The 25,105-nt window shown below is 39.8% G+C and overlaps 2 protein-coding genes across 8 annotated transcripts in view; both read left to right on the forward strand.

The window, feature by feature from the left end:
• Positions 1-160: 160 nt before the first annotated feature.
• Positions 161-25,105, forward strand: part of TBCE (tubulin folding cofactor E) — a 50,581-nt gene continuing 25,636 nt past the window's right edge. The window contains exons 1-2 of one of the 2 annotated variants that reach the window (XM_041413946.1): positions 244-283; positions 4,671-4,763. The gene's annotated coding sequence lies outside the window, so the exon portion shown is untranslated. Of the gene's footprint in view, positions 284-4,670; positions 4,764-25,105 lie in introns of both variants that reach the window. The other variant, XM_041413937.1, reaches the window with a different exon arrangement.
• On the forward strand, positions 249-22,396 carry GGPS1 (geranylgeranyl diphosphate synthase 1). Of its 6 annotated transcripts, none has more exons than XM_041414031.1 (4): positions 249-283; positions 4,671-4,763; positions 13,507-13,577; positions 17,240-22,396. In XM_041414031.1, exons 2-4 carry the CDS (start codon positions 4,697-4,699, stop codon positions 17,999-18,001), a joined length of 900 nt encoding a protein of 299 aa, XP_041269965.1. In that variant the 5' UTR covers positions 249-283; positions 4,671-4,696; the 3' UTR covers positions 18,002-22,396. The 6 variants fall into 6 exon arrangements, with proteins under 6 accessions (XP_041269965.1, XP_041269974.1, XP_041269948.1 ...); XM_041414014.1 differs by lacking the exon at positions 249-283 and adding an exon at positions 296-833; XM_041414023.1 differs by lacking the exon at positions 249-283 and adding an exon at positions 970-1,312.

A 25,105-nucleotide genomic window follows, 5' to 3' on the forward strand; every position in this document is an offset into this window, starting at 1 on the left:
GGCTCAGTGGACAACAACTCCCAGAGTGCACCGCGCTCGAGGGGCGGGCACAACAGAGAAGGCTAACGAGACGAGGGGGCGGGGCCTGCGCGTGCGCGGGCGGCGCTCGGTGGCGCATTTTCCCCCCAGGAGGGGAAGGTGGCGCCCGGCGGGGCGGAAGGAAGGGGGGCGGCGCTCCGCTCTGGGCTCTGCTGCCGCCAGCGCCGCTACTCCCGGAGCGGCGGCTGCTCAGGGGCGGGGTTCTGGCTGCCGGCGGCGGCGGAGGAGGCGGCGGCGAGGCGAGGTTGGCTGCCCTGTTAGCTGGCAGTGGCTGGAGGGGGACACTGGGGTCTGGGCGGCGGAGAGGGAGGGAGCGCCCCTCTCGGAAAGGCCCGTCCGAGCCCGGGTGCGGGGGAGCGTGTCCTGCGGCCGCCCCGCCCCACCCAGGAGGGGCTTGTAGCCTGCCCGGCAAGGGGCCGGGGGAAAGGGGGCCGCCGGTAGTGCTGGGCGGTGCCGGCGGTCGCCGGGGCGGGCGGAGTGACTGACAGAGCGCTCCGCGGCCGGGGCTGCGCTGGGCTGGCGGCGGGCGGCGCTTCCCGGCCCTCCCTGGCGGCTGAGCCCGACAGCGCCGATCAGAAAATGGGGGTGGACGGCGGGCGGGGGGAGCGCGGCGTCCTCGGCTCTCGGTCTCCTAAAATGGCGCTAAAGAGCTGGGCCCGCTCGTCCTGGGGTGCTGGAGGCAGCTGAACAGGCTGCGCCTGTCGTGTTGAACTCCGAAAAAAAATGGACCTTATTTCCGTCGGTCCGGCTGTGGCGGGAGTTTGGCGGCAGCAGCTTCATGTTCTCTGTGAAACGTGAGTTTTAGCCGCGTAACGCAGCGCTCCAGCTGCGGTCGCGGGTTTTGCCGACTCATCTTCTGTCTTCGGGTCAGCGCGCAGCTCAGAGACCCTCCCCGTCTGCGTGCCGAGACTTTGGCGGCCGAGGTATTGTTCTAGGGCTTCGGTACCATTCGTGCTCTTTGTTTTTTTTTTTGGAAATCCCCATTAAAATGGAACCATGATCACGGGAGCAATATGCTCGTGTCGTACTGGCGTTACTGTTGGAGTGGCGCTATGGAAAGCTGTTGTTTACTTAGCTGTATCTTCGGGGAAAATGAGTGGTCTGCGATTGCCCTTCCACCTGTGGGAAGCTTGTCCGCCCACAGCTTGAATGCGAGGTGTTGTTCGGTGTCAGCCTGGGAGGGATTATAAACGCGACTCTGCTGATTAGAATGGGAATGTGGACTAGTGTCCCAGCTGCATTTGGATTAAGACTTCTGGTAGTCTCTGAAACAGTAGGTATTCACTATGTTTTCTGTGTATTCCTTTTGAAACTCTCCTTCTCACTCCTACCTGCCTGCTCCTCCTGTCTGGGGCTTCTTCCCTCCCACTGGTTACAACGAAGCCAGTGTCTCAGTGCACTAAATTCTGTGATGGAGCTGATTTGAGAACTTTCTGAATGGTTCATTGTATACTGGAGCTTTTTGCTTCTTTGATAGTTGTCTCTTATTTTCTCTGTAATTGCAGAATGACTGCAGCCCCTGAGATGATGATACTTTTTAAAATACCATCTGCATGTTTAACCTGGACTATTTCAGACTATTATATTCCCCCTATTTGGGAATAGAAGAAGGATCTGCAGAGTGGAATGGAACAGGGTAGCCTGAGAAGCTGTTTTGCAAAGTTCCAGAGGGAAACTTTTTCTTGACATTTGACCTAGAGTTAATCATCAACTTTCATCCTCTCTACAAAGAGGATCTAGACACAGATCATAGCTTTAGAGTAGTTCCACAGTATGGAGGCCCACGTCACCATCTTATCCTAGTGTTACATGTGTTTCCAAAGAGGTCATCAGAGATAAGGTTTGATGCAGTCCAAAAAACAGCTGTTTGGGCTCTCTCTTGTGTGTGACTGTTCTTTGTGCCTATGTGAAGAAATAACTGGAAAATTAACTTTGTAATCCATATGAATTGAAATGCAGCAAGTTTGTGTGCTGGTTTAAAAGGTAAAATGGCCTTAACTGCTTTAATCCTATGAATAAGCATAGATGTAATCAATTCTTGCACTTTTGCTAACAAAAGCCTTTTCATTGTCTTTCATTTATTAACTGCTGGCTTTTACTTCTTAGTGGGAGATGGTGACTTGAGATCTTGTGTGTAAATCACTGAGAAGTGTAACTTCCGTGACAAATTGGTCAGTCATCTCAGCAGGAAACCCTTAATATCAAGCATTTCCCAAGTGTGCTGTATGTGATAATTTTGTGCAAAGAGCAATGATGTTACACATATCATGGTATTTTTGCTTAGAGGCTTTTGTAATGAATTTCGTTTACATGTTTATTTATCGAGGGTCCCTTTCTATGTATAAGTTTGGGGAAGGTTCTGTTCACTGTTTATATGCCAGTGAGTGTGTTAAATGTGTAGCTATCTGATGAATAATCAGGCTTTTTTTTTTTCCCCTTGGTGGGGAATTACCTAGAATTTAATTTAATGGTAGAATAGTAGTATGGAAAATTTTAATTATATTGATTTGTGATTAGTTACTTTTGTTCATTAGATCTACTTTGCCTTTTATTAAAAAAAAAGAAAGAACTTTTGTACTTGTGGCAAAAAGCACCTGACTTATATTCTGCTGATATTTAGTATTTCAGGTAAACTCCTACTAGTTTTGTGCAAAAAGATGCAAATATTTAGATCGATGCTGTACAATACTAATGAATTTCAAGTTAGTTGGGGATTCTGAATATTGACTTTGTTCCTTACAGATGCGCAAGAGAACTAATTCCCTGAGGGAAGAGGAAGAGCTTTAACATTTACCTCTAAGCAAGAGCTTTTATAGGAGAGCACTTCCAATCCCAGCATCTCTTCTCAGCCTAGCTGGATAGCTATGCACTTTCAATTCTATCACTGTCTATGTGGCTTTTTGACAAATAATAGTCACAGGGGAGCTGTTAGGTTGATAGCATATCCTTATATCTATCTCCACCAGATTCTTTCTGCTTGAAACATCTGGGAGTAGACTGAAAATCTTTGATTTTACCTCCTCACTGAAGTCCTTTGAGACTTACTCCTTATATGTAAGGGTACAGTTTGACAGCTGCCTCTTAGTGGCAGTGCGGGTTGAAAGCACTTCAGTTACAACAACAAGCTGGCAACTAAATAAGGAGTCAAGGGTGTCAAATCTGATTTTGATTGGTGTGTAGCCTGACCTCTAATTGTGCTGGCACATCATGGATAGGATGGAGAGGCTGTACTTCTTATCACAGCATCACTGCCAAGAAAATATGCGAAGCTTTCCCAAAAGGCGCAGCCTTACAAGCATTTTGTTGACAACTATATTTGGTTAAATAGCCTTTCTTGCCCCTGAAGTGCCAATATGTTTGATGAACGCACAGAGAGAAGCAAATAAAGGAGTTGATCTGTACCTAAACTTGAAAATAGTTATTAACACAGATCAGTTGCTCAAGTACAGACTGCTACAAATGCTTGTGGTGTGGAAGGTGGGAATGGGCATAGACAGGAACTGATTGAGCTATACTCTCCCAGCTTCTTGTGCACCTGCTCCCTGACAGAGCTTGGGAAACTGAAGAGTCCTTTACTTACAGTGAGCATTATTTAGCAACAACCAAAGCATTAGTGTGTTATTAACAGTACTCTTACACAGAGTCCAAAACAGCACTACACCAGCTACTAGGAGGAAAATTAGCTCTATTCTAGCCAAAATTGGGACATTAATTTACATAACTATTCACTTGCTCCAGGAGGAAAGAAATAAATTCTTTGCAGGATACTAGCAAAGTATCTGAGAAGTGATGCTGAAGTAGCATGAGACTTTATGCTACTGCTGCAGTTCCTGTCTTAAAACTACATGAGAAGAATTGTTTTGAGTTGCTGCATCCCAGTGCAGTAAGGAAGGCTAGAGGTGAAAGGATAGTAAATCTATCGCAGAAAACAGTCTGAAAAAACAGTGCAGATGGAGATGACCTAAAGTATGTGAATTGAAGCTAATCAGTAGAAAATTGTTGATATCTGTAGGCCCTGGATCCTAAAAGATTATTCATAAGAGCCTATTACATTTATGGTGTATGGGAATGTGTGTAGCACTGTCTGTATGCTTGAACGGTGGTAGAAAAATGGTATATTTCTATTTTAACTTATAACAAAAGAATGAGGAATTGCATCAAAAGACTGAAGCTAGTATTCTGTTTCTTTAGGTTGCCTTGGTCTGAGATGTATTTTCTGCTCTTAAGACATTTCCACTTTTGGAATGTCTAATGTATGGAGAAAGCATTTAGTGAGATCTAATCAGATTAGTCGTATGAGATTTTGTATGAGTGTCTTTAAAGATTTGCAATGGAGCTTTGGTAAAGTTTTAAATACTTCATCACCTAAGCAATCTGCTATACACAAAAAAGTAAAGAAAATCTAGGAGTTGGCTCAAACTTCATGGTTGATTAGAGAAAACTCTATTTAGCATGTATTATATGTGTTTCTTTGGTAAATGACATCTGGATACCTTTTATATAGGTGTCCTGCACAAAATCGGAATATTTGCACCTAACCTGTAAGTCAGCTGATATTTTAGTTGTCTGGATCTACTACTTACTTACAAATTTTTAAATTTAAATAGTGTTAATAACACTTTCTTTAACAGTGAACTACATCTTGGGAAATAAAGAAATGGATGGGATGGATGAAACATCTAAAAGAATCCTAGAGCCATACCAGTATTTGCTTCAATTACCAGGCAAGTTTCTTTGTATTGTGTTGTTTTAAATATCAAAATTGTTTTTATAGCAACTTTTGTCTTGGGAAGTAGAAGCCGAGAAGTTTTTCTGTGCTTGATTTGTAGATTGAAAAATAATAAAAAGTAATACTTTTCAGTGTTTCTCTTTTACTTGTTCTTTTCTTAATCTTATGGAACCACCTTTTTTTTTTTTTTTTTTCTTGGTGAGATTGGTACAATAGCTCTTGTGTCTGTAGTAGTATTGTCATATTAATATTGCAATTCAGTTACTCTGTTCTCCAGAGTAGCCGACTTGCTGCTTTTAAAAACTGATAAAGGCTAGTATTGAAGACTTGATCCTGGTTTTAAACTCAGGGCTGATATTTTGTTATTTTGTTGCTTGCTGTACTGAACTCAGTGGGTTGTGTGTTTTCTTTTGGTTGAGGGAGAGGGGTGTTGTTTGAGGAGTTTTTGTTTGGTTACTTTGGGAGGTTTTTTGGGTTTGTTTTTTTTTTTGTTTGTTTAGTTGGTTGTTTTTGTTTTGGGGTGTTTTTTTGGGGTTTTCATTAACCCGTTCCTCTTGTGTAATTTGTTCTCCTTGGTGTGTGTAGAGACAGGTGCTCTTATGGCCAATTTCAGCTGTCCATATTCATGGCTTGTTTCACCTGTCAGAGATTAAGCCAGTCCTTGTGTTGTATCAGGTCACCAGCAATACATTCACATGAAGTTTTCAGTCTTTAACAGTATAGGAGAATTCAGGAGGCAGTTTGAAAGCAAGCTGGTGTATGGATATGCCCCTTGGAAGCCTCTTCGACTAAACAATCAGATTGCTGTGACTTTTATTTGTACACCTAAAGTGTAAGACCATACAGGCTATCAAAGTGACTAATTTTGTAAAAGTAGTGGCAAAACAAATTTGTCATTGGAACTATTGCATAAATGCCTGGTTGCCCTCTGTCCAGCTTATATTGCATGCTGAAGGAGTTAAAGAAGATACAAAATTTGGGTAAATATTAAGGAAATACTTCTGCTCAAAATGATATCTGACCAGGGAAGAAGACCTTCTGCCTAGACAAGTAGCATTATAAATCACAGGCAGAGTACTAAGTGGCTTTTGCATATCTGCAGCCAGAGCTGTATATCAGTAGGGTGGGTCCTCTGAGTCCTAATTCATTATACCGGAGTATAATGAATTTTGTTATTAACTTCTACAAATATCCAGGATTTTCTTGCCAACATTAGTGATTTCATTTGACTTGGCAGTTAGCACCAGGTTAAAAACTAAGAAAAGGAAAGAATTTGGCAGTTGAATGCCTTTTTAATGCCAGAAGGCTTGTTTCCCATTTCCTCATGTGTACTCCTTTTGGCTATGTTGAACTGGGTGGTGGTCTTTCTAGAGAACTACCTTGAGAATGAGTCTGTGATATTACAGAGAGCTTTCTAAGCCCTGGTCCTGAAAAAATTTGTTTTCCTCAAACATAATCTTTAAATCTACTTTTTATTTTATTAGATTATCTCTTTAACCAAGGAATGTTGCAACACCTCTACATATTTAGCTGCTAATTATTTTTAAAGCTATTGTAGATACCAGAAAGAAAAGCTCAGCTTCGTAGTAGGAAATATACAGCACCCAAAAAGTGCCCCAAAATCTTCTATAGGCAAAATAGCTCTTCAGGTACCTTTCACTTTAAATGATGCATCTAGAATATATGTTTAACCTTCCCACGTTGATTCCTGTGGCTAAATTTCTTTACTTTGTGAGTTTACCTGTAGTAACTGTCTGCTAGTGGCTTATGTAACACTACACTTGCTGGCAGTACAGGTGTGTTATATCCTGTCCTGCTAAAGTATCATAAATCTGATAGTGCACTTTGCCATGTTGACTTCTTGTTAATTTAGTGTATGTTTTGGGGAAGGTGAGAGACAAGATACACTGCTCTCTATGCAGTAGTGGTGGTGTGATCAAAAGAAAACTTCTCTTAAACTAGGCCGGTAAAAGTGGTGTACCTGTGGGAAGCTTGTACTGAGTAACAGGTGAGGCAGTGAGGGTTCCCCATCATAAATAAACCGTGTTTAATGTGTTTGAAACACTGGCTTTGCCTAAGGTCAGTTATGCCAGGTACAGATCAGTAGGAACGAGTTATATGTGTGAATCTTGGAGTCAGTGTGAGTACCAGTGCTCAGTAAGGGTGGAAAAAATGAGCTTATAGATGCTGTTTCTACCTAGAGTGGAGCTCAAATGAGATGCCCAAGCTAATACAGCAGGCTCTTGTTGAAAGAGGCAGTTTCATTCCATCCACTTAGCCTCTGGCAGTGTTCTCCTGCTGCTTAACTTGTGCCAGTTCTCAATTTGCTAATCAAATTATTAGGTGGTATCAATCACCTAACCTGTTAAAAACTTGCCTGGTTAATCTCCTGTCTTGTTAGTGAGCAGGCACAACGATAGGAACAAGAAGCTGTTTCTCTGTTGGATCAGTTTGAGCTCTGAGGGGCTTTGCAGAAAGCTTGGCTGAGTGTCAAATATGTACCCTATTGCTCTACAGTAGTCCCGTTCCTTATCTTGAAAGGCTAGTTAAACTCTCCAAGCAGTTTAGTAACCTATGGTTGAATGAATGTAGATACATATCAAAGTTTGCATAAAAAGGGATTATATAACTGTATTAAGGTTGGTAGCAGGGAAGGAAAAAAGCCTGCTAATGTTCTCAATAGTATAAGAACACAAATTTTTACAACTCTTGAGTATTAACCACTTAGTAGAGGAGATTGATTACTCTGTTTCCCTTTGCTGAAATAAGACTTTTAATGGTAACAGTCTTGTGGTGATACTTAAAGTAACCTTGTATATTTCTTTGACCTCAAACAGCACTAGGATAGGGAAGCTGCTAGGCTTAAGGTATTTTTAGTATGGTGCTATTTTAACTGCTAGTATGGTAATTAATGTTTTGTGTGGTAATTAATGTTTATCCTTTCTTGAGCAGAAATTGCTGCTTTGGAGAACATAGATTGTGAAACAGTAACTTTTATTGTAAAATCTCGTTATAGTGGAACACTGCCATACTAGTTTTTAGCAATGTTCTACTTAATCTAGTATTTTGTCATTTAGTATCATAAAGTGCAGGAGTGACTTTCATACATTCTGTTGAGGTTTGTCTCAAAAATTACTTAAAAGATTCACCATGTGTGTGAATTAAGAGTCTGAGTTAACAGCAATAACTGATATGGTTAATAGCTTGCTGTTGAAAGGGGCAGATTTTGATCCCATTCATGACTGTGCATCTTCCCATTCTTGTCCTGCTGGTCTTGACTGCAGTCTTTCCTGGTCTTGTTTAGCAAGCTGAACAGTCAAGACTGGCTTTGTTGTTCAGCTTTTTCTGCTGGGTTGTTGAACTTGATCAGCCTGGTGAGGGAATTAAGCACCACAGGCCATGATCCCTACCACTGGCACAACTACCTTTGGCACATCAGAGGCCTCTGCTTGGGCCAAGTTCCTGAGGGAGGCTGCACCTCTCGAGATTGAGCTGCAGGGATGCCTGGTGGCACCTGCTAGCTGGAATCAAGCAATGTCCCTGCTCCTAAAGTTGTGTAGTTGTGCAAAACCTGTGTCACCAAGCAAAGAAATGGAGGAAGGGGGTCAGCAGGCTTGCACAGCATCATAAATAACAAAAATTACAAGACTCTACAGATTCAAGAATCTGAAACCTCCAGGTATATTGACAGGAGGGCAGAAATAGTCTCTTCATATCAGGTTGGGAAATCGATACTCCCGTAATGGTGAAGGCTGGTGGCCTCTGACACCAGGAGGGAGATGCCTGTTCCTTGAACAGATGTGCAGTTGCCAAATAGGTTCAGAGCACTGAAAGAAGACACATGGCTGGGAGCTCTTTCTAGGCCTTTTATAACCTAAATGATTCTATGGTTTTATATGACTAAGCATCAGAACAGCACCTGGGGCAGCAGCAAGTGGTGAGACTGAGCAGATAGTGGGGAGACTGACTCCTATAGGGAATACAGGCTTCCACATGTTGTTTTGTGTTAGGGAGGTTTGCTGCTTCTAGATACCCCTGATAGGGATGTGAGGGAAGGACTGCCAAGGTGTGTTTCACCTTTAAAATACTTAACCTTAAAGCTCTTCTACTTGAACACTAATGGATGTAGTAAGGGGGTGCCTGAAGCTTATTCAGCAAGACTATGTGGCCTTTGGAATGACGGCCAAGGCCACAGGAAGCCAGGTGGATCTTCTGTGTCATCCTCAACCCCCTTCTCACCATCAGGAGGAATAAACAGATACTGCCTGTCTACAGCTAGTTAGTTTCACAGCTCATGCTGATAGCAGAGCTTTGGCTCTTATGGCCTTGAGACCTCCTTTGCAGAGCAAGGACTACCAAGAGGGGATAGTATCCACCTGTTCAAATCAGGGCAAAAGTAGAGATTACAGTAAAAAAAATGACTACACACAATCAAGTAAGAAATTAGTGAACTTGCAAAAAAAGTGTATAGGCTGATTTGAGCAAGACACTTAGTAATCTACAGATCAGATCTGAAGGCCAATCATCCCAGCTCTCCAACAAGAAAGTACAAACAGAACTTGATAGGGTAAGCTCTTTCTTTGCTTTTTCTGGGGATCTGCAGGATTGGATGCTTCTCTGAAGTGCCTTTATACAGATGCATGTGTTATTGGGAGTAAAAGGGAGGAGGTAGAGTTTGGATGCAACTGTAGGACAATAATTGTATTGCGGTATAAACACACAGCTAGAGTGCTTCAATGGATGGATGTGGATGGCCTAGGAAGACAATCTGGGGTGGCAAGGAATGGGAGTTGCATTTTATGTGAAAGAACAGTTGAATTGCATGGAGTTGTACCTTCAGTCAGATGAGCCTGTTGAGAGCTTATGGGTTAAGTTTTGAGGGCAGATCAATAGGGGTGACATTATAGTGGGTATTTGCTACAGACCCCCTAAGAGGGAAGAAGCTGATGAGACCTTCAGACAACTGCAAAATGCTTAATATTTACAGGTACTGATTCTTATGAGAGTTACCTTACAGTGTGGTAGAAGAAGCAGGACACAGGCAGTCCAGGAGGTTTCTGGAATGAATTGGTGACCTCTTGCTAACACAGGTGACCACAGTGCTGATGTAAGAAGGCATTGTGCTGGACTTCCACTTAAAGAGAAGGGAGAATTGGTTAGGACATTAAAACTGGAGGCAACCTTAGTTGCAGTGACCATGGGATGGTGACATTCAGGATTGTGTGAAGGAGCAAGGCACAAATCAGGATCACAATGCTGGACTAGTTAACCCTATTTTGAGCAGAGGAGTTATGCTAGAGAATTCTGTTAATGACCTTAATCAGGCACAAGTAGCTGCACGGGTTAAACATGTATGTGCCTGCTCTCTGCCTGTCTTCATGCAGTTAACTTATGCTGTTTGTAAGTATTCTTGTAGCTGCTTGGAAAGGTCTGCCTAGGGACTTCGTCCATTTAGTTTTAATCCATCAGAGGATGCAGTTAAATGTGCAAGTGTACAATACAGCTGAGATAATAAAAGAGCTTTCTTCCTCCAGAAGGGCAATGCTCCTTCCCCTAATCCTCAGCATCTCCTGCTCACCTTGTACTGATTGTGGCAGATCCACTGCATAAGCTGACTCAGTACATAAAGCTGGCAGAAAGCTAACCTAGCAAAATGCTGTGTTCTCTGCTGGGCTAATGAGTTGAATTAGCTGTAATGGGGGCTAGGTTAATAGTCCCTCTGCTCTTTCCCATGCTGTTCTAGCCCTTTCATGAGCCCTCTCTGTAAGTGGGGTGCTGTCTTCAGGGCATAATTTGTGGTTACTTGAATACAGTAAGAGTGAAACTATATTAACCAGGAGCCTGTCCAGAATGGTGGTCTGTAGTTTTTGTGTCTGTGCTCTATCATAAGAACAAGTGTGTATATAAAGAGTAAGTTGGCTGATTTTTTTCCTTTTTTTTTCCTTTAGATGAGAAGCATCTCATCTGAAGAGGAGGAGGGAATGTCCTCAATACAACATCTTTAATCTAACTTGATATTTGTTTGGAGGATAAAGCTTTAACATTCTTAGCCGTAAAAGGAATTTCTCACTATTTTTCTCACCTTCTCCACCCAGCATTACTAAGGAGAAAAGCTTTCCATAGTTGCTGTTTGATTTGGATAATAATTTGGGATCTTAGGCAAATTAAACCAAATGCGTTTAGTAGAACTTTGATAAAAGCTTGGTGCAGTAATGTCTATTATTATAGCTCTATACAGTAGGTAGAGCTTCTAATTTTGGATGTTAGACCTCTATTCTTCAATTTTACAATAGCCTACTTAGAATAATTAACAGAGTGGTGGAATGTGACAGTGAAGAAAGTGGATAATTCTGGCAGTGCTCCTTTTAATTTTGTCCTAGTATCCCTGTATTGTTGTCTTGTCTAGTTTGGGGAGAGGAGAGATGTGGCAAGGAATGAAGTCTTCTGCATCCAGGCTTTAGAGACCAGTATTGGAGGGGTTTGGTCTTTTGCCACCACAATATGGCTGCAGGCATAAATTGTGTGTACAGAAAATCACTGTACTATCGCGTAGACCAGGTAAGATTGACTTCAGAATCAGATAAAATAGTATTAATGTAGCAATAATGTTCCCTTTAGAATACAAGTAAATCTACATCTATAAAAGGAAAAATAAATGTCTCACTATACAGGTAGTGTTTTTTCCTTGAATAGTCAGTGTCTAGGAAACCTTGCTAGTCAGGGTAGACAAGTCTACCAATTCAAATGCTGTCTGTACCAAGGAACTGAAGTGGCTTAATCCTTTGTGCATGTTATAATCCATTTAGAGTGTATGGTAGTAGTCAAGTTCCTCATGATGAAACAATGCTTGTTGCTGAACATCCAGCATTCTTTAAGTGTATTTTCTAGGAAACACATTCAGAAAAACAGGATTAGCTGCCTAGTTTAAAAAGAAAAAGCAGGTGTTGTCTGTATCTAAGTAATTTAGAGGAGAATAAACAGCTATAGATAAGTTATAGATAAGGTACAGTTCCTTAATGTGATATTCTCTGACTGGTTTTTGTTATGAATATGGTGAAATATTTGTTAATCCTTAACTGGTAAGCCATACAGTTTGGCAAATATTTGTAACAGTTATTCTCAAGGAGCGAAAAAACAATCCTTCCCTTCTGCAAAAAGCTGTTAGTGTTGAAAACTGAGCACAGACAACAGAAATGGAGAAAACAAGCCAATGTCATTGCATGTCCAGGTAAGAATGCCTGTTCACATGTGGCAGAAGCAGAGGACAGAGCTCCTGGGGGGAAAAAGAGGACCATTTTGTTAATCTTGTGTAGTGAGGACCAGAAGATGGTGGTGACAGGAAGCAGTGGAAATCATTGAGAACTGAGACAAAAAGTGCAGACATCTGATCCAGGGAGGAAGGTTATCACCCTTGCTACAGAGCCCAACCCACAAAGCTATTGCTTACCTGGTGGTGACTTAATTAGAAGGGGAAAAATTCTCAGTCCAGTTTCTCCAGGGTCTGTCACTGCAAGTGAATTTACCCATACTTATTCTGTTCTGTATATGCTGGCTACACAGTCATAGAGAAGCCTTAGGGAGAGATTCGAATGTTGACATTTCTTTGGTGCTATGGGCAAGACGGAATTATCAACATGAGGACTAGTATTGCAGAATATCTCAGTTATGTCTCAGCACATCCTGAGTCGAGTAATATGGGTACCATGGATGTCTGTGTTGCGCTTGCTTTGAAGTTTATTTAAAGCTTTTTCCAAATGCTTGTTTATGTGAGCTATATATACAAAGCTGTTTTTGTAAACCTGTCTTGCAGTTATTCCAAGATATAATACATAGCTGAGCTTCTCAAAGTTCAGAGCAGAATTGTCTCAGTGTGGATAAGGGATGACTTTATTTCATATTGAACATGACTAGATGCTGAATAGATATTGGTACGTGAAAACCAGCAAATTACCAAAGAAAGTAGACATCAGTAATATATAGGCATAAGGTTAACTTCTATTGAAGTTCACTCTGTCATGTAGAAGGTATCTGGATTGAACAGAACAACTTGTTTTAACACTAAACTTGGTCATTTGATGTTGTCTTTAATTCCTATGAAACAGGATGACTGCCTGGCTCCAACAAAGTAGATTTTACCAAAGCAGACCAAATCTTATTTGTAGGTAGATTTCCTGGGTAGAAGATAAATATCTGAATTCTTGGAAAGTTCTGTTGTGCTCAGAATGTTCTGTTCAGATTTTTGTTTAGAGTTATTTAGTAAGTATATGAAATGTCACTTTCCTGTTTTACAAATTAGCAAGTAAAGAATAGTGCTACAGGAGAAGGACCTAAAAATTGACAGAAATAGCTATTCAACAAATACCCATACTTTCAACTAATAATGAATCATAATTGAAACTTTTTAATATTAAAATTAACATGCCTTGCAAACTAGCTGATCTGTACGGGCTACCAACATGGTCAGGATCCCTTACTAATTAAATTGTGAAAACGAAATATAGTAACCTGTAAATAGGTGCTTTAAATATGCCTGTGAAGTGTTTAAAACTGAAACTGCCGCTACTTGATGTTTATTCAATAAAGAAACAAGCGATGCACTGATATATTTTCCACTTTTGTGTTGTCACACTGATCAGTTTTTTTAATTGGGTCTCAAATCAGCTATAGTTAAGACAAACTATTGTGCCTAATAAAGAACTCTATTATTTTTATAAATGTCTATAATATTTTTATTGTAGGTAAGCAAGTGAGAACCAAACTGTCCCAGGCCTTTAATCACTGGCTGAATGTTCCAGAAGATAAAATACAGGTACTGGCTAATTATTTTTAAAAGGTTATCTTTCTTCCAAGACCACCGGTAACAGATGATTCTCTTACATAGCATAAATTATCAGAAATCTTAAATGCACTAATTTCTGAATATAAAGTGAACTTTCAGGAAAACAACTTCAGTGCAAAGTTTTTACTGTGATGCAACACTAAAGAAATTTTTTCCATGTCTTACTAGAATAGTTACTTCTTTCCAAGTGTGTTCAACCTTTGAAGTTGTAGATAAGTAGCTATCATTGTTACCCACTTAACATAACTCAGTTATTAACACTGAGTTTTTAATAACTTCCAAAACAAGCTGGACAGTTACCTTGTAGAATTCACAAGTATAGCGCTTGAAAATAAAATCTTGAGATTTTGATGCAAGAATATCAAAGTCAGCAATTAAATCAACATTAAAAACCTAAAACTGAGAGGGATGTATCATATAGTCTGCAGTCCTTACTTTCTAATGAGAAGGATTATCTAGGAATTCTCATTGTCTTTTCTCTTGGACAAAGTGTGCAGGATGCATGGCTATGTATTTAAACACTGTGGCTTTTCAAATGGAAAGTTATCCTTCTTTTTAGGTTAGACTGCAGTTTTGTTAAACTGGTACAGAGTGTGCAAAATATTTTCTGTCCAAGGCAATGTAAGGAAGCAATATAACTGGTTGTGGTTTTTGGCACCCAACTTGTCCTTTGTTACTTCTTCCAACAATTAATGAAATTATCTTTAGAGTTTGTGAAGGATCATTTTTAGGGTGGCTTACAAGTGACACTTCATAGCTCTCAAGCAGCAAAGTGATTTGAGTGGTTTAAGAGGCTGCATTTCATAATCTTCCATTTTTCAGCCTGTCTGTGTAACTGTCTAGCAGAATTTATTCTGTCTTTTAGCTAGACACATCTTGCCCTTTGTTCTCAGACAAGCATCCGAATGAAACAAATAATATAGCAACCTGTGTATTGCATGTATGGGTTTAATCTAATATCACAGATCAGAATTCAGATTGGAAGAAGCCTCTGGAAGTTATCTAGGACAACCCTGTACTAAAGCAGAGCTTGCTCTGTAGCTACTTTAGGCTTCTGGCAGCCCTGTTCAGTTTTGAAAATCTAGTGATGGGGTTTCTGCAGCTTCCCAAGGCCTGTCTTCTCATGCCGAACCCCTTTCATTATAACAAAACCTTCCATTTTATTCAACTAGCGGGTTTTTATGTTGCAATCTGACTGTTGCTTCCTGCTCTTTTGCTAGGCACCCATGACATTGTGGTCCATTTTTTAGTGCTAATAGTAAACCAAAGCTGCAATGCCTCTGTGTGAACAGAAGTTACCAGTTCTGTCACTTTAAACTGATGATTGTGTAACTGCTATTGAGAACTTGGACTGCTCGTTTTGATTATCTTTATGAAGAAAACCAATGCTTTAATGTCTCCTTTACTACTTAAGTTGGTTATGGGAGGAAAAAACAAGAGCCTGTCATCTTTTAGTCTTCATCATGATGCAATTATTGCAGCTTTTGTGCATTTTAGTACTAATTTTAATAACTAAGGATGGCTGAATCCAAAGGAGCACTTCTGGTCATCTTTTTGACATCTCTCTTTATCTTCATAAGATGTCCCCTGTGTCTAACAGCCTGATTAATTTCCAGCTATTTATATTTCCTTTATTAAAAATCTGAATTCTGGCATTCATTCTGGGACTTTTTTCTTACCTTAGATTATTTGACTTTGTGTATTTTATTTAGATTATACAAATGAGGCTACTGTTCCTTGGTAGTTTATTTTACTGTTAACTACCACTGTTTCACCTTTTGCCCCAACCAAATGATCTCTTCCCCCAACACTTACTGAATTTCTAGTTCCCTTTTGGTGCTGTACTGAAACACTTCAACTTGTTGAATTAGAGAACACTCAGTTTGTCAGGTGAACTTCTTTCTGAGAAGGCACTGAAATGGCCTAGCAAGAGTCAAGCAAATTTCAAAGCTGTTGCAGATAAGGAGGTGGAAGAAACCTGTGTGTTGGACTGATAGTGCAGCAGATACTGATTAGATAGATGTAGGTTGTAAGAAAACGTAGCACTCTGTACTGGGTCTTCAGCTTTCATTATGGAGACCAGTCTTTTCATTTTCTAAGGCTACTTCCTGATGTCTTCTAAAATAAGCTTTTTCTCATATCTGAACTGTTTCACATCTTTCCTTCACCTTTGAAGCACTTTTGACACTATCTTCGGTTCACAAGGTAATTTGATAGAAACACAGAGTCAGGAAACACTGTTTCCTTTACACCTTAGGTATGGAAGCTGCAAGAGGTCATGAAATTGACAGTGATATGAAATAGGTTAGAAAGAGAAGTACGGGAATAAACTTATCCAATGAATTCACAGAACACAGGGAAACATTCCTGATAGTACTGAGAATGAGATAATGGACCAAAAAAAATAGGTGTGTAGAGCTGCCTCAGTAAGTACACTATCCTTTGATTCATGAGTGTTTAAGTAGGTTGTTCTTGCAATTGTATCTTGGGAAAGGGATTAAATTCCTGGGGTTTGAGTTTTAATCTTTGGGACAATGTTCACTGAACACCCGGTGGCTTGGTGCTCAAGAAAATGCTTACAGCAAAGTCCTTATTTTGTCCCACAGCACACACCAAATAGGACCATACTAGCATGTTATGGTGGTCTTAGTATTTTTTAACATTTGTTTTGATGAATTTTGACTGACTGTAATGTTTGTAGCTAAGGAGTGTAATTGGTTCATTAGCTTTAAAATCATATCTTAATCAGATGTGTTTTGCAGTGAGTTTATATGGTGTGCACTTTTATGTGCTTAAATTTATTTCCATTTAAGCAGGTGCTGAATGTACCTGTTGCTTGTGTGGCAGCTGTGGAATAAAAGCAGCATATAGTGTTAAGAATCCTGTTTTTTTCTGGAGTTGTTAAGGTTCTGTTCTACTCAAAGTAGTCAGCTACAAACCTAATGTTAGGAACAGTTTATTGCACACCTCAGGTGGTGTGTGATACTAGTCTTTCTAGTAACAAGCAGAGTGTAGGAAGCTTCTCAAAAGAAATTGTGTCTGTTGTCTTTCTGCCAAGAATTTTCCACATTTTCAGAGGGAATAGTCTGTCCTTTAAGAGCTCAGTACTGAATATAACCACACAAAATGTGGGAAAAGAAAGATGAACTCTCTACTTATCAAAACGTGGTTCACAAGAGAAATGTGATAGTGGGTGATACCTGACACTCTCAAGAACGGTCTTTGGGAGATTTCAGGTTTGTAAATCTAAACATTTCAGAATACTGTGTTTCTTTTATTTTCCCCTAGTCATGTTTCTAATATCAGTTATTCCATAACTCCTAGACAATGGCTTGGCTTAGAACTGTAGTAACAGTGAAGAGGAGCATGCAAGTAGAAGCACTTCAGGGAGTAAAATTAACTTTGACTCTGAAAACATTACACATAAGACTATGTGATCCAGGACTTAGAGCAAACTGGATGGTGAAGAGAAGCATAAATCTGTACTAACAGTAAAGGCAAGTTGCCTAAAGAGGAACCTCAGTAATAGAGAATATAGTTCTTTAAAACATTATCCATTTAAAAATATAGTTTTGCAAAATTCATGGTTAAATTAGAGTGACAGACTTAACACTTTTCTCTTCTTGTAATAGGTTATCATTGAAGTGACAGAGATGTTGCACAATGCAAGCCTACTTGTGGATGATATTGAAGATAACTCAAAGCTACGACGGGGCTTTCCAGTGGCACACAGTATCTATGGAATTCCATCTGTAATCAACTGTGCTAATTATGTTTATTTTCTTGGCTTAGAGAAGGTTTTAACCCTTGATCATCCAGATGCTGTTAAAGTTTTTACCCGTCAACTTCTGGAGCTCCATAAAGGTCAAGGCTTGGATATTTACTGGAGGGATACTTACACGTGTCCTACAGAGGCTGAGTATAAAGCGATGGTACTGCAAAAGACAGGCGGTCTCTTCGGATTAGCTGTAGGCCTCATGCAGCTGTTCTCAAATTATAAAAAAGACTTAAAGCCACTTCTTAACACACTTGGTCTCTTCTTCCAAATAAGAGATGACTATGCCAACTTACACTCCAAAGAATATAGCGAGAACAAGAGTTTTTGTGAAGACTTAACTGAGGGCAAGTTCTCATTCCCAACCATTCACGCAATTTGGTCAAGACCTGAAAGTACTCAGGTGCAAAACATTTTACGTCAAAGGACAGAGAACATAGATATAAAAAAGTACTGTGTACATTACCTTGAAAATGTTGGTTCCTTTGAGTACACTCGGAATACATTGAAAGAGCTTGAATCTGAAGCCTATAAACAAATTGAATCACTTGGGGGAAACCCTGAGCTTGTGGCACTAGTTCAACAGCTGAGCAAAATGTTCAAAGAAACTGAAAATTAAAAAATTGACTTCTGGGTGTGGATTAAAACTCTTTTGAAAATGGGAGAATAACCAGATGGAGAGCTGTGATAATCAGTCTTATGTAAAACTTTCTCTTGTAGCCATGTTACAGAAATTACTGTTAAAAATATCTAGTCATTGAGTTTTGAAATATATACCTTATTATCTCTGAAGTCTTAACTGTAACTGCTTACAGTTGGTTTTGTTAAAGCAGATGTACTAGAACTAAAACAAGTTTTGAATCTAAGTGTAATAGTCTTGACAGAATCACAGGCATTATTTCATACCTAAAACTCTCATGCCCCTAACCAGGCTATGATAGGATTTTGGTTGAAATTCTGTGTTAAATTACATCAGGTAGACATGTGTATATTATGCATTTTAAACAATGCTCTTGTAAACCAAAATTCGTGTTTAAAAAGAAGTCGGTACTTGCAACACAATGCACATAAAATTGTGTGATATTTCTAAGTTTAACTTGTGAAGATCAAGTGGATCAGTTTACTATGTCCTAGAGTGAATATCCTACCAGCTTCTCTGGATATTTTCAGGGGAATGTGAATTATGAAAGATACTATTTCATATGCAAATAAGACTTGGTCAGTCTGAAATTGTGACTTGATAAAGGTTTTGCAGTACCTTAGAGAAAAGATTTCATCACATCAATGAAGTGTAAATTTGCTGCTGATTCCAGCTGTGCAGTGAGTAAATTTGCTCACCTGGTTTTAGATTTTGAATTTGTCAAATATTCTGTAGCCAGAAACTTAAATCTATGCATTAGAGCTCATATATGTAAGTGCAAATAGCAACATAATGAGCTGCTATTAGAAATGGAAAGGAATTCACACCAGGTAACTTTAGGACACCATAACTGGTGCAGATTTCTTTAATCTCTGCTTATAATTGAGGGGCTTCTCCAAGACTTTATTCATAATTCATATTTCATTCCTGTCCTGAATTGCTGTCTGGAGGCATGTTCTGTATCTCTCCAAAGAGACAAGAGCTGTAATGTTTTTCTTAAAACAAAGTACAGTATCTTGTTTTACAAGCTACAATACCATTCAGTTTTGTTAATTGCTTAAATAGAGCTTTAAAATTATAGACATACCAAAATAGAACTGGGACTGAGAGCAAGATTTAGGGTGGGGCTGATAAGTAGCAAAGTTCTCTGTTCAGATATATATAAGTATAAATATATATAAATGTTAATAAAATGTAAGCAGAGATGTTTGGTTTTTTCTTGTCTAGGCTGGCTTTAATCAGGTTCTGTTCCCTTGGTATACACAGGTATATTAAGCTTTGCCTTGGGGTAGCAAGGTAATGGTTTGGATCAAAGGTAGGACTGGAGCTATAAGCTGTGCTGTTAGCTCAAGCATACTCTGAAATGGACAGAGAAGCTTGGCTTCTGATGGCTAAAGGATAGTTTAATGCAGGTGTTAATTTACTGCACCTGGAAAACAGGGAGAGCTGTGATCTCAGCCCACTGAGAAAACTAACTGAGGACGGTTGCTGTAATGTTTTCCCTGGGCAGCCTTAATATCTTTCTGAAAGTGATCAAACATGACAAAATTGAGGATGACTGCTTTCAGTCTGAAATATTATGTAGTTACGGATTATAGCCTGTCCCTTTTACCTGCATGCTGAGGAGAAATCTTTGTCTGATTAGACACTGAATAATAGGCTTTTCACTGAATGGACGTGGTTGCCAGGACTGAATAGCTTAAATTTGGGGAAAGGTATCTTTAATGTTAATAAAAGAGAATTGTAATTCATTTTTCATAATTTGCAGTGCTTAGTAAGCTTGTAAATTTTTAATGTGTTATGTGAAAATAGTCTGCAGCAAATTACATTTATTTTGTGCCATGTCTTGGAAGTTTCTAAGCACTGTTGCAGTTAATGTTGAATAGGAAAAAGCACTGAAAAGATTATTGTTGTCAGGAGAATCTCCTAGTCTTACTGTGAAATGTATCCTTGTGCCTGTTAGGATATTGTAACTGCAACACAATGCAAAGTGCACTTAGTGCCGTTTCGTTTCTGTTCTGTTGCTGGATGTAAACAGTTCTGCATAACCAAAATGAAGTAGCTTTTCTTACTGTTTGTATAAAGCTTTTCTACCCTCTGAGATGTCTGCTATGTTGTTACTCCTTTTTTTCATTCTGGCAATTCACCCCAGTATTTATGCTAATTCTATATCTTCTAGCATGTGCCTTCATTAGGAGTAGGTACATGGATGTTTTCCAGTTGCAGGCCATTTAAACCACAAATAGGTAAGAAGGGAACAGTTGATCCAGCTTTCTTTTCCCAGGTTACAAGAGGCCATGCAGCCCTGTCTTACTTTTCTGCCTACCAGGTGTTTGATGTCGGTATTCAAAGCATATGCTGGAGGCATATCTGGAAAGGCCCACAGCATTGTTGCTCTTCACTTAGGTTAGGATAAAAGGATTGTGAGAGCTTTTCTTGATGTATTCAGGAGTCGGAAGAGGCTGGGATATTTCCCCTTCATCTGTTAACCTGGTAGAGCATCTTTAAGTACTAAATGCCAGTAGTAATGATGTTCCTTAGTCAAGGTAGATTTTGTATTTGGTGCCATAAGATCAGTCTGTGCATTTTCATCAATATCCTCCAATGTTAACAATGGTTAAGTGATGCTCCTGAGGTTAAGCAGTGTTAAGAAAAACCCTTCTTTAAAGCAGCATGGGAGTTCTTGTGACTGCACAATTAGTTGTGTGAGTGCCCCTCTGTTGCTATGCCTCCCACAATACAGGGAGTAGGGATTTTTCCTGATCTTCATAAAATATGCACTGTTGTAGAATGGCAATCCAATTTGCAAGTGGAGGTGCCCACGGGGAAACAAAGGGGATGCTGATTTCAATGTCAGTCCCTTTGAGCCAGAATCATTCCCCTTATCTTCCTGCCATTGCCAGCAAGTTGTACTTTGATCAGGTTATCGGTGCATTTCCTGGGGATTTAGTTCTTGCAGTTCATATTAAGAGAAATGCAAATACTTATCAGTCTGGAGCATTCCCCACTACCTCAGCAGTCCTCACTGCCAAAACTAGTCTGTTTTCTGATTTTGTTCTTGCTTGGATGAAAATGAGTGCTGTCACCTGTCTTAGAGTAGCCAGCCATTGGATGGGATATCTGTCTTTGCTTTTTCATAGGCTTATGTTTATCCTGTCAATGAAAAAGTTAGGATGAAAATTGCACTATTTCAAGACCTTCCTGAGGAGACAGCTTTCTCCTCTCCTTTTGAACTTAGGCTGTTTAGGTACCCACTCAGAGCAACTTTGTGTGTATCAGCCAGTTGTTGATACAAGCAACATAGAAATGTTAGTGTGAAAGAAACTGTTGGCTGTTCTTTATGTTTTTGCTTTTTTTGTGAATTGTTTCTGCTTTTTTGTTAGTTTTGTTAATCTGGCTACGTGTGCTATGGAAATTTCCTGTATTAATGGCTGTTTTCCTCAGTTACTGTTAAAATGCTAGCAAGGTATAAAAACATGCAGTTTGTGAGGGGGTTTGCATTTCTCATGTAAAACTGGTTTGAACTTTAACATGCCTTTATCACTGAATTGGGCCAGGCTTTTATTCATGTGCCATATGGGCATCTGTTGCTCTTCTTTGTTCCATCTTCATCATTTTACATTTCAGATTTGGTATTTACTATGCTCTTTGTATTATTTGCTCAGTACTTTCACTGTAATTCCTTCACCTATGTTTCTATTCTGCTCTTAATACCAAGCACACAGTGCCATCAAACTAGGTTTTGATCCTGGACAAACTTAATAGTCTGGGTCTACTTTTGAAATGTTGAATCTTGGCTCATCATTTGCCTTCACAAAAGTAATTCAAGATTAATCCAAGATTTTCTGCAACCTCAAAATGCCTGAAACTTTTTTCCCAGGAAGCTAAAGCCTGTAACGTCTTATATGACCATAAATTATTTTTGTCTCATGTAGGTTGAGCTACTTTCCCTGCCCTATTTGTTTGCTTTCAAGATCTATTTTGCTTTGGTAGTAATGCCTGTTAGGTCTTTTTATGAATGAACTTAACTCACTAGCCCTGAGGGAGAGAAGTTAATTTTTGTCCAGGTTAATGAATTATCCCACTCAGCAAGAGCCTGATGAAAGCCAGAGCTGGCAGGTGGACAAAGGACAAGGAAAGGATTTCAGAATAAGAAAACTCAGTTTTGCCTCCTGAGGCTGCCTCATGTAATTTTGCCTTCTTTTACAGAATTTACTCAACTTAGTTATGAAAAGCTAAAGTATGTGGTTAATTTCTCTGAGCTTCCCAAATAGACTGTGAGAGATACTTAAGTTAAAAATTATTTATTCTGATAATTATTTATGTAACTTGAATATATCATCTAAAGATTTTATTAAAGGTACAGATAAAAGAGTACATTGTTTCATTACTTTATCTTTCTTTGTCTTAACAATTTTTCTGTTCTTGAAGTCAGGGAAACATTATCTGCCATGTGCCTATTTGAGTTGATTGCTACCTCACATTAACATCCTTCCTGAAAAAGTTTTATCATAGCTGAGCATCAGTGTTCAACCTTTTCTGCAGTACTTATTTTAAAATTACTTCAGAGGCACCTTGTTGAGGTGTGTCTAGGAATAATCCATGATTCATCAACTCACTTCAAGCATATAATCTGTAAAACTTCTAATAAAGATGCAGGTTAAACTACATTAACCCTGATAGTGTTCCTCACCTGTATTCCCTATGGAACAAGTACATTCTTAGTTAACCTACTGAAAAGGTATTTACTGATTATCTCTGTTTAGTACAGCATAGAGAGCCATGGGAGATTCACCAAGAAGGCCTAATGTGACACTTCCAGGGAAAGCACTACAAAACCTGACATGAATTTGTGTAGAAGACTAACTCTGAGGTGAAGGGAAATCATAGATAATTATGTGCTTTTGAGTTCCAGGAAAATGCTTGACTCATTGGTATACCAATTACATGCTGACAGTTTAGTAGCTGCATCATCTCTTGCGCACAGTAGGTCATTTTCACTCCATAATGCTTCAGTTGCTATTTCTTGAGCGTGTAGTGTGAGCTGCTTAATGACTCGGTAATTACTGAAGTCTGTATAATGGCAAATGCATACATTTTGTTTATATATTTTGAAATACATAAAACCTCTCCTATTCTCTTGTGATCTCTGCTCTTCCACAGAGAACTTCTGTTGGCTGAGGGAGCATAATCTTTCAGTGACTGGAGTTATTAAAACCAGGCTGACACCAAGCCTGTGTGAACAGATTGGAGGGGGAAAAGGTTTGCAAGGAAAAAAACCTTGAAGTTCTTTAAAAGTAGAATTTCCTATAATTGCAGAGTTACTATATGAAGCATGGAACTAATTCAAACGGTTTTCCTGTGGTTTTGACTGAAGAACCTGTAGCCAACTGCTTTATTTTTGGGGTGGGATGGAATGTACAGGTCAAAGTAAAAGCCATACAGAGGAATTGTCATTGATATTCACAGAAGTGTAAAAACTCTGCTATAAACCTAATCTCTTACCTTTTACACCAACCAGCATGAATGTTCAATAAATTCAGAAGCTAAATCCATTTTTACTTAAGTGTTTATAAAATGCCGAAGTTGTAATTTGCGGCAATGATGTGAAAATGTTAAATTGGTCTAGTTGTTTAATTGGCATTAGGACTGTCCTGTTCCTTGTCAAGCGGATCATGAGCTGAGGCTATTTGTTGACTACAACACTGAAACAAGAAGTACAAAGAAACAGAAAGAACAAGCAATAAGTTAATGCTATTCTCATTATCATTTTAGAAATAAATTTGACGACATGCATGTAGTTTTTGTGAGAATGGCTGCATTACCTGTCAAACTAGGGGTAAAACAAGGGCAGCTGGGGCCAGAAAGATCACAAGAAGTATTTTCTTGTTTTCAGTGCCTTTCCTGTCAGGCAGTACACCTTGGGAACAGTGGGGGAGTCAAAAAGGACAGCAAGAGGCCTTACTGCTCTCACTTGTACCTCTTCCATGTAGCTGAAGCTACATGGCTTGAAACTGGAGTAGATCGTTCCAAGAGTGCCCTCTGTGGGAGATGAGTGGGCTTAGGAACCCAGATGGGACAGCAGCACCACCAAAGATGTGGAAGAAGGACTAGGGTATCTAATTTTTCCCCCAATTCTATTAGTTGTCCTGAAACAACACATTACCTATGGCAAGGGAGGATGGTTAAGCGAAGGCACAGAGTTCTTTGGTGGATTGTCCCCTTGGGGAGCAGCTGCTTTGTGCAAGCTCAAAGCCTGCTACTTGGAAGATGCTAAAAATCAGCATGCTGAAGAATATACACGTTATCCAGATTGTTTTGATTGGAATGTACTAGTGTTACCAAATACCCATACTCGATTTGTGTAGTCAGTGTCACAGCCTCAGAGTAAAGGGTACTAATATGCTGCCTGCCAGAAGAACAGACAGATTTAATGTAATGGAGCTCTAGGACTGAAAGAGCTGCTTGATTATTTACTGTCATGATTGTTCCAGTCTTCGTGATGCCAACATTCAAATTATATTGTTTGCATTAAGCTGTTATGAGACATTGAACTATGAAACACAAGAGATTAAAAAGGTGAAAAACATCAGTTACAATACTTTGATTTTTATAAACACAGCTCTTAGATCTTGCCATACCCATCTCTGTCAAACTGAAGAGCTCTTACTCAATTTCTGTTCCTCACCAACTGGTACTAGAACACAGTCAGGTCTTCCATTTTTTGCTGTTAATCTTGCGCACAGTGGACACTTCGATTTTCCTGGATCTCCCAGGGAATATTTTCCCCAAATATTGAATGTTGAAATAAATGCAGCAACAAATGTAGCAGCGTACAGAGGATACCACCGTTTGGGAGTCCCCCTGGCCCGGGGGTGCTCCGGGGAGCTCTACTGCTCAGCGGGTCTCCCGAGTTCTCCTCAGCCGCTGCTCCCGGGAGTGCGCCCCAGCCTTGAGCTACGGACTCTGAACCACCTCCTGCTCAGTGTCGGTTCACCGGTGCCGCAGGGCTTTGCCCACCGCAGCAGCGCTTCCCCGGGGCATCTTTCCTTTCTCCTCACAGCCCGCCGCAAGTTCGCGGCT

The sequence above is a fragment of the Onychostruthus taczanowskii genome, unplaced genomic scaffold (assembly GCF_017590055.1).
Source record: "Onychostruthus taczanowskii isolate IOZ18803 unplaced genomic scaffold, ASM1759005v1 scaffold104, whole genome shotgun sequence".
Taxonomy (NCBI): domain Eukaryota; kingdom Metazoa; phylum Chordata; class Aves; order Passeriformes; family Passeridae; genus Onychostruthus; species Onychostruthus taczanowskii.